The 16,658-nt window shown below is 40.2% G+C and overlaps 1 protein-coding gene across 1 annotated transcript in view; it reads right to left on the bottom strand.

Moving 5' to 3' along the window:
* Positions 1-16,658, bottom strand: part of GMDS (GDP-mannose 4,6-dehydratase) — a 529,674-nt gene that overhangs the window by 193,467 nt on the left and 319,549 nt on the right. The window contains exon 7 of the mRNA XM_012651370.1: positions 15,231-15,358. Within this exon, the coding sequence (XP_012506824.1) occupies positions 15,231-15,358 (128 nt within the window). The remainder of the gene's footprint in view (positions 1-15,230; positions 15,359-16,658) is intronic.

Genomic DNA, 16,658 nt, shown 5'->3' with positions numbered 1-16,658 from the left:
CGAATCACCATCACAACTTTTTAAACAGTGAGAATTTAGACGCAGAGTCTGAAGTAACTGCAGCCCACACTCCGGGTCTCGCACACCGGTTTCCGTGCTCGTTCACTCTCGCGCGACGTCCCGACGGGAGACGACGGCTGACACGTGCAGGCCGCGCCCGCTTCGCCGAGTCCCCTGGTGCCCCACTGTCGCCGCCATTGTCGCCGCCGCGCGCTCAGACTCGGGCGTGAACCGCCCAGAGCCACCGGTGGGTGGCGAATGCCGGACACTCTCCTGTCGTGCCCGCTGTCCTGCCTTCCTTGAATCTGCCAGGCGCGACGCCAGGCCGCCTGCCCTCGGGCCCAGTGGCCGGCGCTCCGTGCCTGCCCCTCCCCGGCGTGGGTCCGCCCTGCTGCTGCGGCCAGGCGGGAGGTGCGCAGGACGCCCGGGCTGCCGCCGCCTCGGAATCAGCTTGACCCCAGAGGCCTGGCCTGGTGCCTTTGATCACGCGGCGGCCACCGCCTGCCTCGGACTCCCTGCGCCCCGCCCCGGCCCTTGCACCAGGAGGCCGCCAGGGCCGGCCCTGAAGCAGAGCAGAACTTGGAGAAGAGAGCGGCAGGGCGAGGGGGTCCTGCCCAAAGATGGGGGCCGGGCACAGAGCAGGAATCCAGCCCCGGGAAGCACGGCCGACGCGGGTGGTGGGAGCTAGCAGCGCAGAGGAGGAACGATCAAGAACGCCACACTCCAGACACCTGCCTGCTCTCTGCGGTGGGACGCCGATGGTGTTTAAGGAGAAAGGACAGGATGGCATCTGCATTCCAGCAGGGCGATTCTGGAAGCAGCGTGGGTGGCACAGAGAACAAAGCGCACAGCAGAGCAGGACTCAGCAAGGATCTGCCTGCTGAAGAGCAAAGGAGCAGAGCAGAGGACCAGGCCCGGCCGGAGGCGAACGCGGGGGGCGGATGTCCTGGCTACGCCTTGGCGGCGCACTCCTGAGGGAAACAGGACACTAGCGCCCTCTCACCGGACTGTGAAAGCAGGCGTGTAAAATGTCGAGTAGTTTATGCATTTTTAGTACTCAATAAGGTCTTGAACTTGAAAATGAAAGCTAAATGGATATTATAATTAATGGTATTTCAGATTCAGCAAAATCTTTTTCTTTAAAACAACTGACAATCAGAGATATTCTCAAATGAAGGCCCCTCTGGGGAGGTGCTGGCGTCTCTGTTAACCAGGCATACTCCGCCCAGCTGCCTCCATCCAGGCTTCCCATGTGGAAGATCTTGGCACTATTGGTGGCATAAAAACTGTCATTAAATACCTTTTAATACAAAATTACGGGTTTATGTAGCTTAACTCTTTACTATCATGTTTTGGCTATTCCATTCTACACGGACAACATGGCTGGAGGAAAAAGACAAGAGGACCGACAGCCACTTATTTGCAATAAAAGGCTGTCCACACAGTGGCCAGTGCCACTGAAACACAAGGGCACAGCTGAAGTCAAAGGGGCGCACCACCAACAGCCCACCCTGCTTCACGGGGCCTTCGTGTGCAAGGCCTGAAGGCTCATACTTAAGATGCAGTCAGCCCTATTACCGAGGCTCTGAACTGAGGGTTTTTGATGCCGCCCTTCCACCCACCACCTGGGAAAGAAGGAGTGAAGAGGAGGGGGGCTGGGCAGAGGGGAAGCGAGAGGCAGGAATGGAGGGGGGGAAAGAGGCGGACGAGGACAGAAAGTAAATCAGTCAGGGTGCAGTCAGGAGCTAGGAGAGATCCCACTGAAATGCTTAATTAAACCAAAGCAATTTCTTTGAGCCCCACTAGACTTCTAACATCCCAGAGCCCAGCACCACGCGCAATTAAACAAGCAAACCAGTAATTCATTAGGGATAATTTTAATAGATGACTCATTTGGCCCAGCCAGTCAATGATGCTTTGGTTTCCCAAAGGCCCTGGCAGATAGTGAACAATGAAGCTTTCAGCTGCCACTGACAAAAGGCGATGGAATTTAAACCACCTAAGCCACTTCTTCAAGCTTCTTACTTCAGTTTTTTTGAAGATAAGGATCAAATGAAATGATTTCTGTTAAACTTGTATTTCCTGTAAGGAGTTGATATCTTCTTCAAATTATATGATTGTACAACCATTAAATTAATACTTACTGCACAGGAAGTCTTCTATTTAGAATCCAGGGCCTGGCCTTTTAACTTTTGTCTCCTCAACTGTTTTAGTTTTTTTTCTCACACCAGAGTTGTTTCACAGGATGATCAGAGATCTTAGAAGGCCAGTAGTAAAAACGCTAGTTTATTTATAATTCCTAGTGAGAGGTATACATTTGTTAGATGGTCAACATTTCAAGTTACTGAAAAAATGGCTTTAAAATCTCACAAGAATGGCTAAATATACCAAAAATCTCCCAGAAACACAGTGTGTATCATGGTAAGGCACTGCACTGAAGAGCTGGTGGGCAGGCGAGGACCTCAGACAGGGCTTCTCCTTTGAAAGCCAGCCTTTTCATAGGAAAACTACAAATAATAACTCTTGCTCTCTTAACCATGGTCAGAGCTTTGTTGGGAGAATCAAATCCAAAAATGTAAATGATAAAGCACTACACACCCACAAGAGGACAACCTTTTGGGCTTCAAAAAAAGGTCTCGTGAAGGCTCTTTGTATTTTGTTTTCAAACTTGAAATTTAAGACCCAGTGAAAATCAGCCAGTAATTTTTGACCTAAAGGAGATACTATAAGAAAAAACACATAAAACCACGCAGCCCTTGGGATCCTGATTTTTGCCCTTACCTGGTAAGGAGTAGGTACAACTGCACTACCTCAGACTACTAGCTACACCACGTGGACTTGGAGACAGAATGGCCCAAGAGGCAGGAAGCCACAGTCACCTTCCTGGAATGCAACCTGTCCCCTCCAGCACAGGCTCCCACACACCATCACTCTGCTTTGTGAGTCAGAAGCTGGAGGATGGACCTGGGAACAGGAAAATGTCCTCTGAGTATGTGGGTGATGTACGACCAGGGAGGAAATGAAATCGCACCCACAAGGAACTGAAAATGGTACTGAAGAATGCTTCTCTTTTCTTCTTACTGCAGTTTGCACAGATTTTTCTATATCTACTGTCAAATAACTCTACATAAGAATCTTTAAATAAAATTTTGCATGTATTTAAATACAAAGTCCCATTATTAGAACGTGACGGCCTTCTAATCTGTGTGTGTTGGTGGTGGGTATGGGCGGGGAGGCAGGTTAGGCAAGAAAGAGGGAAAGGCGTGGAAGAATCTGAAGGTTTTCCTTGACAACGGAATCTGCAGTGGAAATCGGGCTCTATTTAGAAGGATCCTCTAACAAGTGAGACTCTTGAAACTTGAGAGGAAATAGAGTGATGATCACACAAATAAAAAGGTTTCGAAATGAGCAGATGTCACTGTCACCAGGTATTCCCAGGGGTACTTGGTCTTAGAAACTATTTTGTGATTTTAAATTTTTGTTTTATAAGCCAGGGCCACTGTATCATTCTTTCTATTTTTCTATCTGCTCAGATATCCTTCTTTTAAAAATAGGAATAAGGTCTAATAACAGTAGAATCTAGAGACAATTGGGAAACTTGCCACTGTATATGTAAAAGGAATAAAACATTGCATATATACATATTTCATTTTTATAAATTTTAAAGAAATGATTGGATAGGGAGAGTCAATTCAAGTATTTACTAGGCATCTGTTATATACCAGGCATGCTGGTAAAGAGGATTAATATTTTCTTCTAGATTAATATTAAAGAGGATTAATATTTTCTTCTAGAATTCTTAAGGTTTCATGCCTTAGGTTTAAGTCTGTTATCCATCATGAGTTGATTTTTGTGAAAGGTGGTTATCCAGTTTTCTGAGCACCACTTATTGAATAAAGATTCTTCTCCCCAGTGTATATTTTTGTCTGCTTTGTCAAAGATTAGATGACAATATGAGGATGGTTTTATATCTGGGTTCTCAGTGCTGTTCCAAAGGTCTATATCTCTGTGCTTCTGCCAACACCATGCTGTTTTGGTTACTATAGCCTTGTAGTAAAGCTTGAAATCTGGTAGACTGATGCCTCCCAATTTGTTCTTTTTGCTTAAGATTGCTTTGGCTATATGAGGTCTTCTCTGGTTCCATATGAAGCACAGAATTTTTTTTTTCTAGATCTGCACAGAATGATGATAGTATTTTGATAGGGATTGCATTCATTCTGTAGATCACTTTAGGTAGTATAGACATTTTAACAATATTGATTCTGCCAATCCATGAGCATGGAAGGGGTTTACATCTTCTACAGTTTCTTTTCTCCGTGTTTCATAGTTCTCCCTATATAGGTCTCTCACCTGCTTCGTTAAATATATTCCTAAATATTTAATTTTCTTTGATGCTATTGTGAAAGGTGCTGCATCTTTGATTTGATTTTCGGCTTGGCTGTTATTGGTGTATATGAATGCCACTGATTTTTGTGCATTGATTTTTTATCCTGAGACTTTACTGAATTCATTTATCAGTTCCAGGAGTCTCTTGGTTGAATCCTTGGGGTTTTCTAGATATACTATTATATCGCCAGCAAAGACTGAGAGTTTGACCTCTTCTGCCCCCATTTGGACACCCTTAACTCCCCTCTCTTGTCTGATTGCTCTGGCAAGGACTTCCAGCACTATGTTGAATAGAAGTGGAGACAGTGGGCAATCTTGTCTGGTTCCAGTTCTAAGTGGGAATGCTTTCAATTTTTCCCTGTTAAGTATGCTATTGGCTATGGGTTTATCATATATGGCTTTAATAATTTTAATGTAGGACCCATCTATGCCTATTTTGTTAAGAGTTTTTATCATAAAAGTGTGTTGGATTGTGTCAAACCTAAGGTGTGAAACCTTAATAATTCTAGAAGAAAATGTTGGGAAAACTCTTACAGACATCAGCCTAGGAAAAGAATCTGTGAAGAAGACCCCCAAAGCAATCATAGCAGCAATAAAAATAAATAAATGGGACCTGATCAAATTAAAAAGTTTCTGCACAGCCACGGAAACTACTATTAGAGCAAATAGACAACCTACAGAATGGGAGAAAATATTTGCATGCTACACATCTGATTAAGGGCTGATAATAAGAATCTATATAGAACTTAAGAAAATTAACCAGAAAAAAATTAAACAACCCCATCAAAATGTGGGCAAAGGACATGAACCGAAACTTTTCAAAAGAAGACTCAATAATTGTCAGCAAACATATAAAAAATTGCTCAACATCTTTAATCATCAGGGAAATGCAAATCAAACCCACAATGAGATATCACTTATCTCCAGTGAGAATGGTCTTTATCAAAAAGTCCCAAAACAACAAATGCTGGTGTGGATGCAGAGACATAGGAACACTCTTACGCTGCTGGTGGGAATGCAAGTTAGTACAACTCCTATGGAAAGTAATTTGGAGATATCTCAAAGAACTAAAAATAGAAATACCATTTGATCCAACAATCCCACTACTAGGCATCTACCCAAAGGAAAAAAAGACATTCTGTAAAAAAGACATCTGCACTTGAATGTTTATGGCAGCACAATTCACAATTGCAAAGATGTGGAACCAACCCAAGTGGCCATCAATACGTTAGTGGATTAATAAAATGTGGTATATGTATACCATGGAGTACTACTCACCCACAAAAAACAATGGTGATCTAGCACCTCTTGTATTTTCCTGGATAGAGCTAGAGCCTATCCTTCAAAGTGAAGTATCACAAGAATGGAAAAAAAAAGCACCACATGTACTTCCTATCTAATTGGTACTAACTGATCAACATTTAGGTGCTCACATGGAAGTAATATTCCTCGGGTACTGGGTGGGTGGTAGGCGGGTAGTGGGGATGGGTAAACTCACAACTAATGGGTGTGGAGAACACTGTATGGGGGAATGGCATGCTTGTAGTTCTGCCTTATTATGTAACCAAAATGTTTGTACCCCCATACTATTCTGAAATTAAAAAAAAAAAAAAAAAGAGGATTAAAATCCAGGTCTGCCTACACAGATAGAGATCAACACAAAGTCCTATCCTATGGTAGTGGGTGACTGACTTTATATCCTCAGAGATCTCATTCACTTCTCTATAGAGAGAAGCCCAACCATTCTCTCTACAAAAAACAGCAAAAGTTATCTCAAGTATATTACATAACTCTAAGAGATACTTGGGTAACGTATCCTAAATTTCATTTCTTTGAGAACTTACTAATAATTTCCAATTAAGACTTAAACCAACAATGCAAAGACAATTTCTCAAAGGATTTCTCAATTTTGCCTTTAGGTAATTCTGCTTCTGTTAAACTGTACACGTGAATTAACTGGGTTTAGTACACGTTAGATTCTTTTTCTTTTCTAAAAGGAAAAGGGGACCTTCACTTAATTGTACCCCAAATTCATCCATTTGAGGCATATTTAGCTTGCAAGTATAATACATCCAGTTTTGGAAGCAACTTTAGTAAGCCAAAAGCAGTTTGGAAATTTCATCCTAAGAGGACAGCGGTTTTCGAATATTCTTTAACTTCAATAAGGCATAGAGTAGGAGGACATGGAACAAACTCATTAGCCTATTTTTAAGTTATTTCACCAGCAAGTTAAAGTGTCAAATATCTTATACCTGCAAAATATCTATTCCATTTCCTATAATTTCTACTCCATGTTTTCTAGTCTCAGCCTTGCTGCCCTAGGCCATCAAACAATCAGCTTGACAGATCATGACATCAATCGCAGAGATTTCAGAATCAAATTGGCTCTACAAAGCCATGAATTATCCCAGCTTTACCAAAGTAAACAGGGAGAAAAAGAAGGAACAGATCTTAAAAATGCAAATAACTGACCATTAACAGGAGGGATCAAACTTTCTTCTTTACTTAGGGAAAAAGGATAAGGAGAATCTTTGTGGTTCATTGCTTTGATTCCTTCCCAGAGCACAAACAAACGAGATGTTTTCTAGCGTGGAGTGAACGGGAAGAAAACGAAATGGGTGGGTTCCTTTTTTAAGGAACGTTCAATTTGGAGAAGGTTTTTTGTTTTGTGGCTTTGGATGCAAAAGCAAAATGAACACGTTTGTATCAGAGAGCCCCCTGAGGCTGAGCCTGTGACCCTGGAGCCTGGGCATGGCACTCAAGGGATCCAGGGAGGGAAGGAGCAGAGTCCCTAGGCCACTCCTGGGGCTCTGAGAGGACAAAACATGTAATTTTAGTAAACGATGCCCAGTAATAAAGGTACTAATAAGTAGGATAAAGCTAAATAGTATTTTAGAATTTATTTCTTTGACTTTTAGCTTGCTGTGTGTGTGACTATGTGTGTTTGAAAGAGAGATTTATGGTGTTAGTGTGCACAAAGCACATAAAATAAGAAAAAGAGTGCTTTGATTGCAAATACCTTTTGCCCTTTCCAGAGTACAGCAGCATAAAAATGAAGCATTGAATATTAAATATCTATACTTTCTACAACCAAAAGCATCACTAAATTTAGGTGATGTCACATTTTATAAGAGGCAATTATATCTATATGACATGAATAGTCTTGTTATTAAAATTAAATAGTTTCCATTTGTGGGTGGAAGTTGCCATGAAGTGGGAAACTCCAGTGCAGGAAGAGACAGCCGAGAGCAGGGCGGGGACAGAGCAGGGGCAGGAGGAACAGAATGACCTTGCTAGCCAGGAGGAGCAAGAGCAGACCGGCTGGGTGGGTGGAGAAAGCTTAAAAAGTCTCATGTATTTGGTGAACATAAAAGTGAGTGTGAAAAGAACCTTCTTATACTGTTTCCCTAGGACGTTTGTTCTCAGGATGAGCCCCATGATTTTCTTAGGTACAAAGGGTCACTTCACGATCCACAGTGGTATGATGACACTTCCCATCAACGGGAGTAACTACAGGGTGGAGTACAAGCTTCCACCTTAATATGGTTAATTGCTACCCATTAGAACATAAATGGCATTTATACAAAGTTTCATAATCCGTGTCCACAGGCATTGTGCCGACTCTATTCTATATGCATTTTCATCCTGTCTCTCTCTCTCCACGCACACACACACTCATACCAAGAATTGATTTCCTAATTTAATGCCATAACTTCAATTTTGTATGTTTAAAAATCAAACCGAAAATGTGATCTAAAAATGCACCAACTCTCATGTTTCTAAGTTATCTGTGGATGAAAACTTGATGATAATCCATCCTAGAAATATGGATGGTATAGGCATCTTTCTTTAAGAAAACAGTTTGAACGGGGAATGCAGTTTCTGATCTGGCAGCATGGTCACTACTGTGGTATCATTCCAACCAAGCAAGACCTGGCCAGACAAAACAGGCAACGGTGACCGTCTGCATTTTTCTTAGCTGACTTTATATAATACACTGAAAACTTAAAAGTCTTCTGTAAAACAGTTAAAGCACAACCAGAGATGACAGAAGGAAGAAAAAAGGGGGAAACGGCAAGTCGAATTCGTTACATAGAGTTTTCCACGGCCAGACCAAGGAAATGGGATTTTTCTTCACTTCAGTATAAATACTGCACTCTTTTGGAACAGGAATAGTTGGACAGTCTAAACACTTTAGGTTTCGAAGATGTAGGAAATTGTTACAAGCTTTTCTTTTCCTACAACTAAGACTGTTCTTTCCTTTTCCTTTATTAGGTTAGTCCCTTGAGTTGCCTTTCTATAAATGTTTGGTTTATTAGAAACAACACAGAAACCATGTTCTTCTAAATACAGATAAAGGAGAAACTACTCAGCTATTTTTATTTTTTTCTTGGAATATTTTTAAAAGACTATATAAAATGGCCCCCTAGAAGGTTAGAAGACTTTTCCCTGCAGCAGAAAACGCTGTCAATATCTCACCAGTCAATATAAAAAGTCGAAATAAAAAATCAGTGAGTGTCACAACACATTCAATAAGCAGGCCACTGACGTAGCTTCCTCCCAAGCAAGAACGTCGTAGGCTCCTAAGTAAGAAAACGGGATTAGACTTGCGGAGTGAGGAGAAATCCTATTACTGACCTTATTTCCCAACTAACAGTCAATTGACAAAGATTCTATTAGAGTAGGTTTTCTAGGAAACTCCCCCGGGACCCTCTGCAGGTTCTATGTAACGCCTTCCTCTGCACAGTGAGGGCGGGAATGACACTGTTAAGACAGAGAGCTCTCAGCAGAGCCCCGGTTTGTCCCGCCCCTGTCACTTTATGAGATAAATACAACTCACCTTCTCTTTCTGTTAAGTAAAGCCTTACTAAAGAATCGACTCTGGAACCATGAGCACTTTAGATAACTGAAACACAGAAAGATGCTACTCTTCTATGCTACTCGCCTGCATATAAACAAAAACACTTTGTTGATGATGATGCTGCAACAGGCACATTTCCCTTAAATAAGATCTCAGAAAGTTTAAATGACTCCTCTTCCTTCCAGATTGGTGTAAAACAGGATGCAAAATGCTAGCAGCAAATGGACAGATGAGAAAGAAAGGACTGGGAAACAGTGGTTAATTCTCCCAGCTCTGTCTACTACACTTTCCAAACCCTGCCGGAGGCTTCCCGGCTTCCTCCAGGTCTCTGTATGCGTGTGTGTGGCAGGGGCTGGGGGGGATAGAGATCTAACTACTTATTTTCCCCAAACACACCCTTTGCATCTTTGCCTGACACAGCCAATATCAGGGGTTTAGGGAGATCTGACAGCTGTCTCAGCCAGACCCTCGTCTTTCAGATGTTTCTCTTCCCCCTGGACCATAAAAAGCAGGAAGACAAAAGGGAGAGAAGCTTAATTTTCGGTCTCCCTGGAAGTGGAATGTTACTCGGATCTTCCTGCTGACATCCACGCTCCTCTCGTTTTGACATAAATCAGTGGTTATGAGCATGGTGGAGGTGCTGGGCCCGGGCCTGGGGTTCTTACTTCATTCACCTTTACTGGCCATGGCTTTGAGCAAATATGTAACCGAAACCCTCTAACCCTCAGGCCCTTCACCCATAAAATCAGGCTGTGCTATCTACCTTTCAGGATTTTTGTGCCTTTTATATAAGACAGTGTATATAAAGTCCTCAAAAGTTTCTGGCAGGAAATAAACACCTAACATTCAGCAATTATTATTTCTAAAAGTAGCTTTATTGTTATTCAGTCTGTGTTTGTTGTCCAAAAAAATGTGGGAGAATATGATGCTAAATTGAGATGTACTTGCCAGCTGTCTCTAATGACGTGACTGTTCCCCGGATTGCCCGCGGGGCCCTTCGGGAGCATCTGCGGGGTTGGCTCTTGCCAGGAGAGCCTCTTGCCATCTTGGGAATGACTTTTGCTGAGTCCTCGGAAGAGTTTGACTCTCTTGACTACCTGTGTCTCGCAAGAGCAAGGGACCTTTCTGTAAGTGGTGAAATCTTAAAGATACTTCTGGCCCAGCCTCTACTAATTAACTTACCTCTCAATATTTTCTGGCTACAATTGTGTTCCAGATACTTTTGTCAAAGTGGGACCACCGCAGGACCTTGTTAACCAGACTGTTACCATAAATTTTATTTAAGCAGATGGCACCATTTTCCAACTCTTTACTGCTAGATGTTAATACTAATTTTTCATTCAAAGAATTCCAAGGCCAAATAAGTTTGGGGAACCCTGTATCAATCTCATCTGGCGATAGTACACATTCACATATCACGTGTTTTGGCAACTCAGTCCTGTGGTAAAGAAATCTGCTTAACTTTGTGCAATGTAGCATTTTCCAGGCTCGTGTGGCTTTCGACAATGCTCAGAAGACTGTCATTTATGGCAACTGGAACTGTGACCATGGCAGGTGCTCGACAGAATATATATTGAACAAACAATGTCACCCTGAGAAGTTAGAGGTTCTCTCCTTTGCTGTTTTCAGCCACCACTGCTACAATACTGACTGTTCCCTCAATGTGTTCTCGTCAACACCACGAGTTGCTTCAGTGTATATGGAGGGAAGCAGGCATGCAAGTAGGTTGTGGAGGGACCAGGAAAATATTAAAGAAGAAAATATTTTAAAAGTTTGAATTGTTATCTATCTATATCCCATAAGAAATGCAAATGATTGATAACTTATGTTTGTGTAAATTGAGTATTGACAGCTGTGAGCCATTTGCACCATAGCAATTGTTTAACTAGTACTTTATTTTCAAAATGCAACAGTTAATTGTAGATGTTAATTATAGAATTTGGGTGGTGGGTATTCCTGGTAAAATTTATTCCATTATTCTGTATGTTTAAAAATGTAATAAAACATTGGAAGGGATCTGATTATGACCTGTTTATTCTGAAGCACAAGATAATTTAATATAGTTTTTATATATTATTTTCATTTCAAATCAAAATACTTTTTACCCATTTAAATAACTTTTAAAGCATTTTGATCTAGGAAGAAAGACTATAAATGGATGTTAATGAATCAGAATCAACAACAGGAAATGACTTGGTATAAATTATTGCAAAAATGTTTACAAGACAGAGGTAAATTCTAATCATATATGTATAGCACATTAATACTATTTTTTTACAGTGCTGTTATTATGTCCTTTTCACAGATGGGTAAATTGAGATATAACAACTTGTCTAAGGCTCAGGAGCAATTCACTGGCACAGCTAGGGTGACCTGCACCCCACCTCACAGCACAAGGAGAAAATGCTCTCTACTGCTCATTAGGGAAATTCATCTAAAAGTAAAAAGCATAAGTACCTTAATCTAAAGATTTACCAATATTTTTGTGTACAAATCAGAGGGATTATATTTAACATAATTAATACATGTATAAATGAGATGCCATTATGGCTTGTTTGATCCATGTTTGCAAACATCTTTACTCTAAAGCTGCTTACAGTGTCAGGATACACGTGTTTTAAATAAACAATGCTTCTCTTTTTTCATTTTTATGACCTTGACTTTAATTTTGGCAACAAATTTACTTTTAATCATAAATCTCTGAAGTAACCTTATTTTAATACATTTAAAATTGCAAAGAATGATAATATTTCTTAAAATGGAGAGTAGCAAATTATAAATTCTTACTTAATAATGGTACCTTTTCAGAAATCAAGAAATTTGGAGTTCTTTCAGAACATGTAAATGAGAACTATAAAATGCTTCTTACATCATCAACATATTAGAACCCCAGGAGAATCCTTAATACATAAAACCCACTTACTTGTATTGTAGAGCAAATCAAGTCTTGGATGCCAAGAAGAATGACTTAACTTTCTACATGTCTCCCTATGGAATCTGACAATTTCACATTTCTGTTAAAAGAGTGTCTTACTCTTGTGTGGAATTTTGGCTTCTGGGCACACTGTACTGACATCATCTTGTCAAGCAATAGTAAAAATGACTTAATTTGGAATGACCTTTTTGAAGTATTTGAGCCAAAACGTTTGTAAAATATTTTTATTTTATATGAATTCAAATGTGGGCCCTTTGTGCCAAGATTTGGACTACACCCTCCAGCAGTGCTAGCCTGGGCATTTGAGAAGGGAGAAGGCGGCCTTTCTTTCAGATCCACTGGTTCACAAAAGACTTTCTCATTACTTAGCAGCCTCATTCTTTTCATTAGATTTTTTGGGGTCTATTTTTAAAATGTCATTCTCCCCACCCCCATTGCAAAGGTTTATTTCAATACATGAAAAATATAGACAGTATAAAGAAGAAAATAAACATAACCAGTGACAAAAATCTATCAGCATTTTGGTATAGTATTTCTCTACAATCAAAATCTATTTGATTTCTGAATTCCAACACAAACTTCTTTTTTACATAAGTGCAAAAAAAAAAAAAAAAGAATGAAACTTAATCTATTTGGGTCTTGAATCTGGAGAAGAGTTTCGATAGAGAGGAGTACCCACATAGTTCTAAGTATATGCAGATAGCTAAAAGGTCATACAACAAAATATTATTGAAAAAACAACGTATTTATTTTCACAAAACTTGCCTCATATTTTTCGGTAGGAAGGGCTATTAGGTTAGACAAAAGAAAGTTTCAGCTATTCCTGCCAACATTTCCTTTCTCTTATTCTCTTGTAATTTCTACAAGTGTGGACCTATATATGTTTTGATGTAATATTGTTAAAATACACCTAAGGACTGCTGCCATAAAATTTGCTTCTTTGTAATTATAGGTTAGAAGAACATATTTAAAAGATCTAAATGTTGCACTGTTCAAAATTTAAAATCAGAACTTTTTTGTCCATGATATAAATCAGTATTAGATGCTCAAGTACACATACATTTTTAATTGTTATAAATAAACATAAAATCACAAGCGAAGCTAACCCCTGCATTAGCAAGAGAATTTATTTGCTTTCTTTTCTAAATATTCAAGTTTCTTTTTGAATCACATGGATGAACAAGGAAGCCAGATCCAGGGAAACAGATCCGGTTTCCCATAGAGGAATTATGCAGGACAGAAATAGTTGTCTGAGCACAGGAAATCTGTGGGCACCTGAACAAGGACAGGCAATACCAGGAAAAAGGACGTCACTACCATGCTCATTCATGCTTGGCCACAGAACCAGAATCTATATAGAATTTAAGAAAATCAACGAGAAAAAATCAAACAACCCCATTAAAAAGTGGGCAAAGGACATGAACAGAAACTTTGCAAAAGAAGACAGAATAACTGTCAGCAAACATATAAAAAAGTGCTCAACATCTCTAATCATCAAGGAAACACAAATCAAAACCACAATGAGGTATCACTTAACTCCAGTGAGAATGGCTTTTACCAAAAAGTTCCAAAACAACAAATGTTGGTGTGGATGAAGAGAGATAGGAACACTCATACACTGCTGGTGGGCCTGCAAATTAGAACAATCCTTGTGGAAAGTAATTTGGAGGTACCTCAAAGAACTAAAAATAGAAATACCATTTGATCCAGCAATCCCACTACTAGGCATCTACCCAAAGGAAAAAAAAGTCATTTTATAATAAAGACATCTGCACTCGAATGTCTACGGCAGCACAATTCACAGTTGCAAAGATGTGGAACCAACCCAAGTGTCCATCAATACATGAGAGGATTAATAAAATGTGGTATGTGTATACCACGGAATACTACTCAACCAGAAAAAACAATGGTGAACTAGCACCTCATTATTATCCTGGGTGGAGCTAGAGCCCATTCTTCGAAGTGAAGTATCACAAGAATGGAAAAACAAGCACCACATGTATTCGTCATCAAATTGGTACTAACTGATCAGCACTTAGGTGCTCGCATGGTAGTAACATTCATCAGGTGCCAGGCAGACGGGCGGGGGGTGGAGGGGATGGGTAAATTCATAACTAATGGGTGCGGAGCGAGCGCACTGTCTGGGGGATGGGCACGCTTGTAGCTCTGGCTTGGGCGATGCAAAGGCAATATATGTAAACAAAATGTTTGTACCCCCATAATATTTTGAAATTAAAAAAAAGAAAATAAATAAAAATTTAAAAAAAATAGAAAATAAAAACATGCTGATCAGGGCAAAGTAAAATGTAATCATTTATTTATAAAAATCACACTACTTGTATACATAGATATGTAACCAAAAACAAAACTTAATGCATATAGGAATCCCAAGAATGAAAATCTAAATTTCCCTTTAATTCTATGCATTATTCTGCAATAGTATCATTATTAACATTTCTCTCCCCCCCCCCCCCCCGCCGTAATGGGCGCCGCTCGTCAGCGTGCAATTTGACACATTAAGAAGCATCTGGCGTATTAACCAGACTGCGGTGGCAGAAAGCAGGACTTCCATAAGAACATCGCTCTTGGTAGAATTTAGTAGAATAATGTAAATCTGAAGGACTCGGGTTACATGAATTGAAATTGGGTAGTATTTCTTAAAGATCTGAGAACTTTCACAGTTAGTCATGTGCGTATTAGGGAGCGACACGGGAGAAGGTGAAAGGGGATGAGGGGTAAGCAGCTTCAGGAAGGAAGGAGGAGCACCACTCAAACTTCCTTCCATCTACCATCATCCACAGCCCTGACCAGCACTTTGTTTTTAAAAAATAAAAGAATATTTGTGAAAGATTTCTCATCCAAGTAACACTCAGTGTGAGCTACATGTGCTCCTAAATCAGCAAGCCTTGAACTGAAAGCAGTATGAGTTCCAACACCTGCCTTAGCAAGGTCTGCGTGCCGCCTCTCAGTACTCACGCACTGTAGTCCCAGCACCGAAAACATCGACGAGCACAGGTACATTAAAGAACGTAACGAGTCAGTTCCTACCTCCACATAGTCCTTGGCATGGCCCCAATCTCTTTTGGCATCCAGGTTTCCCAAACTGAAGCATTCCAGTTGTCCAAGGTAAATCTTAGCTACTGACCGGCTAATTTTTCGAGTAACAAAATTAGCTCCTAAAAAGAGGCAAAAGATGTATTATCAGTGGAGTACATTTGACATTTAATGGTTTGGTGAACCAAACCCAATCTCAGCCTCTGGGCATTTCTTGCCCGTCCCCCCACCCCATTTAAAATAATAAAAGAAAAGAAAAAGATCATTAACTGTCATTTAGACAAGTTAGGAAGCTCTAGTTCTAAGTGTCACATCAGCTCTACTTTCATAACAAATATTTTTCTTTGGAGGATGTCTTAACATTCCTAATTTGCTGCTTCAATATGCAACTCAGGCACTAGGCCAAAGAAAAGCTGTCAGAATGCCAGTTTTTAAACAGAATATTCAAAAGGGCTGTATAAAGGGAAATGCCGGAATGGACGACAGACATCTAAGACCACCCTGATTTTTTTAAGAACACAAACATCATAGATTCCTATTAATAAAACTGTTTTGGGGCTCATGGGGAGAGGAGGGAAAGTAGCTTAGTTCACTGGGTATAACTAGTAAAAGGAAACAAAAAAGGAATTTATTTGAGCTGCCTTTCTCTTAAAATAAGTGGTGCTCACTCCCACTGAGAAACCTACACAGCCATCCAAGTAAAAGTATGGCACGGTTCCTAGTCAAAAGTCTCTCTTTTGCAATGCTATGCTTACTGCAATGCTACCTTCTACCTTCACTGAAGTGTTATCTACAGAAACGGCCGTTGAATGTTGTACAAATATGTTGAAATGATTGGATGAAAGGTGCCATACACTGAAGAAAGTACAGTAATTGTTTTAATATTCTCTGGTCTTTAATGAAAGCTTCTATCTACTTTTATAAGATCACAAAATTAAAAGGTACTTCTGAGATAATTTTATCCAAGCCCCTCTACCTAGGTAAGGTTATCGAAGAACACCATTCCATGCCAAATCCTCAAGGCAATGTACATATATGAGCTAGTTAAGAATGGCTTCATGCAGTTGAGATACATTAATATCATAATCTATCGTATATCAATAACTTTACCTTGGCTCTTTTGCAAATTAAGCAGGGAGGCAATGGACGAAAGCTTTTGGCTTAAGGAGTACTGGTATGAGAATAAGGGGGACACAGGTTTTCTAAATTCTGGCAAGAATATGACCTCGTGAAAGTTCAAACACGTATCGGATTCACTTAACACACAAACTCAGTATATACATTTATACCAATGCCATGTCATTAAAAAATACAATGAGACTACCATGGAAATCCAAATTTTCAATTTCCCTTATCAATTCATAGGGTACATTAAGAAATCTAAAGTTTCAACTTTCTAAGTTTATAAAACATACAGAGGTA

This window comes from Propithecus coquereli, unplaced genomic scaffold (assembly GCF_000956105.1).
Source record: "Propithecus coquereli isolate 6110/MARCELLA unplaced genomic scaffold, Pcoq_1.0 Scaffold354, whole genome shotgun sequence".
NCBI lineage: Eukaryota > Metazoa > Chordata > Mammalia > Primates > Indriidae > Propithecus > Propithecus coquereli.
This window is presented reverse-complemented; position numbering and strand designations above follow the sequence as displayed.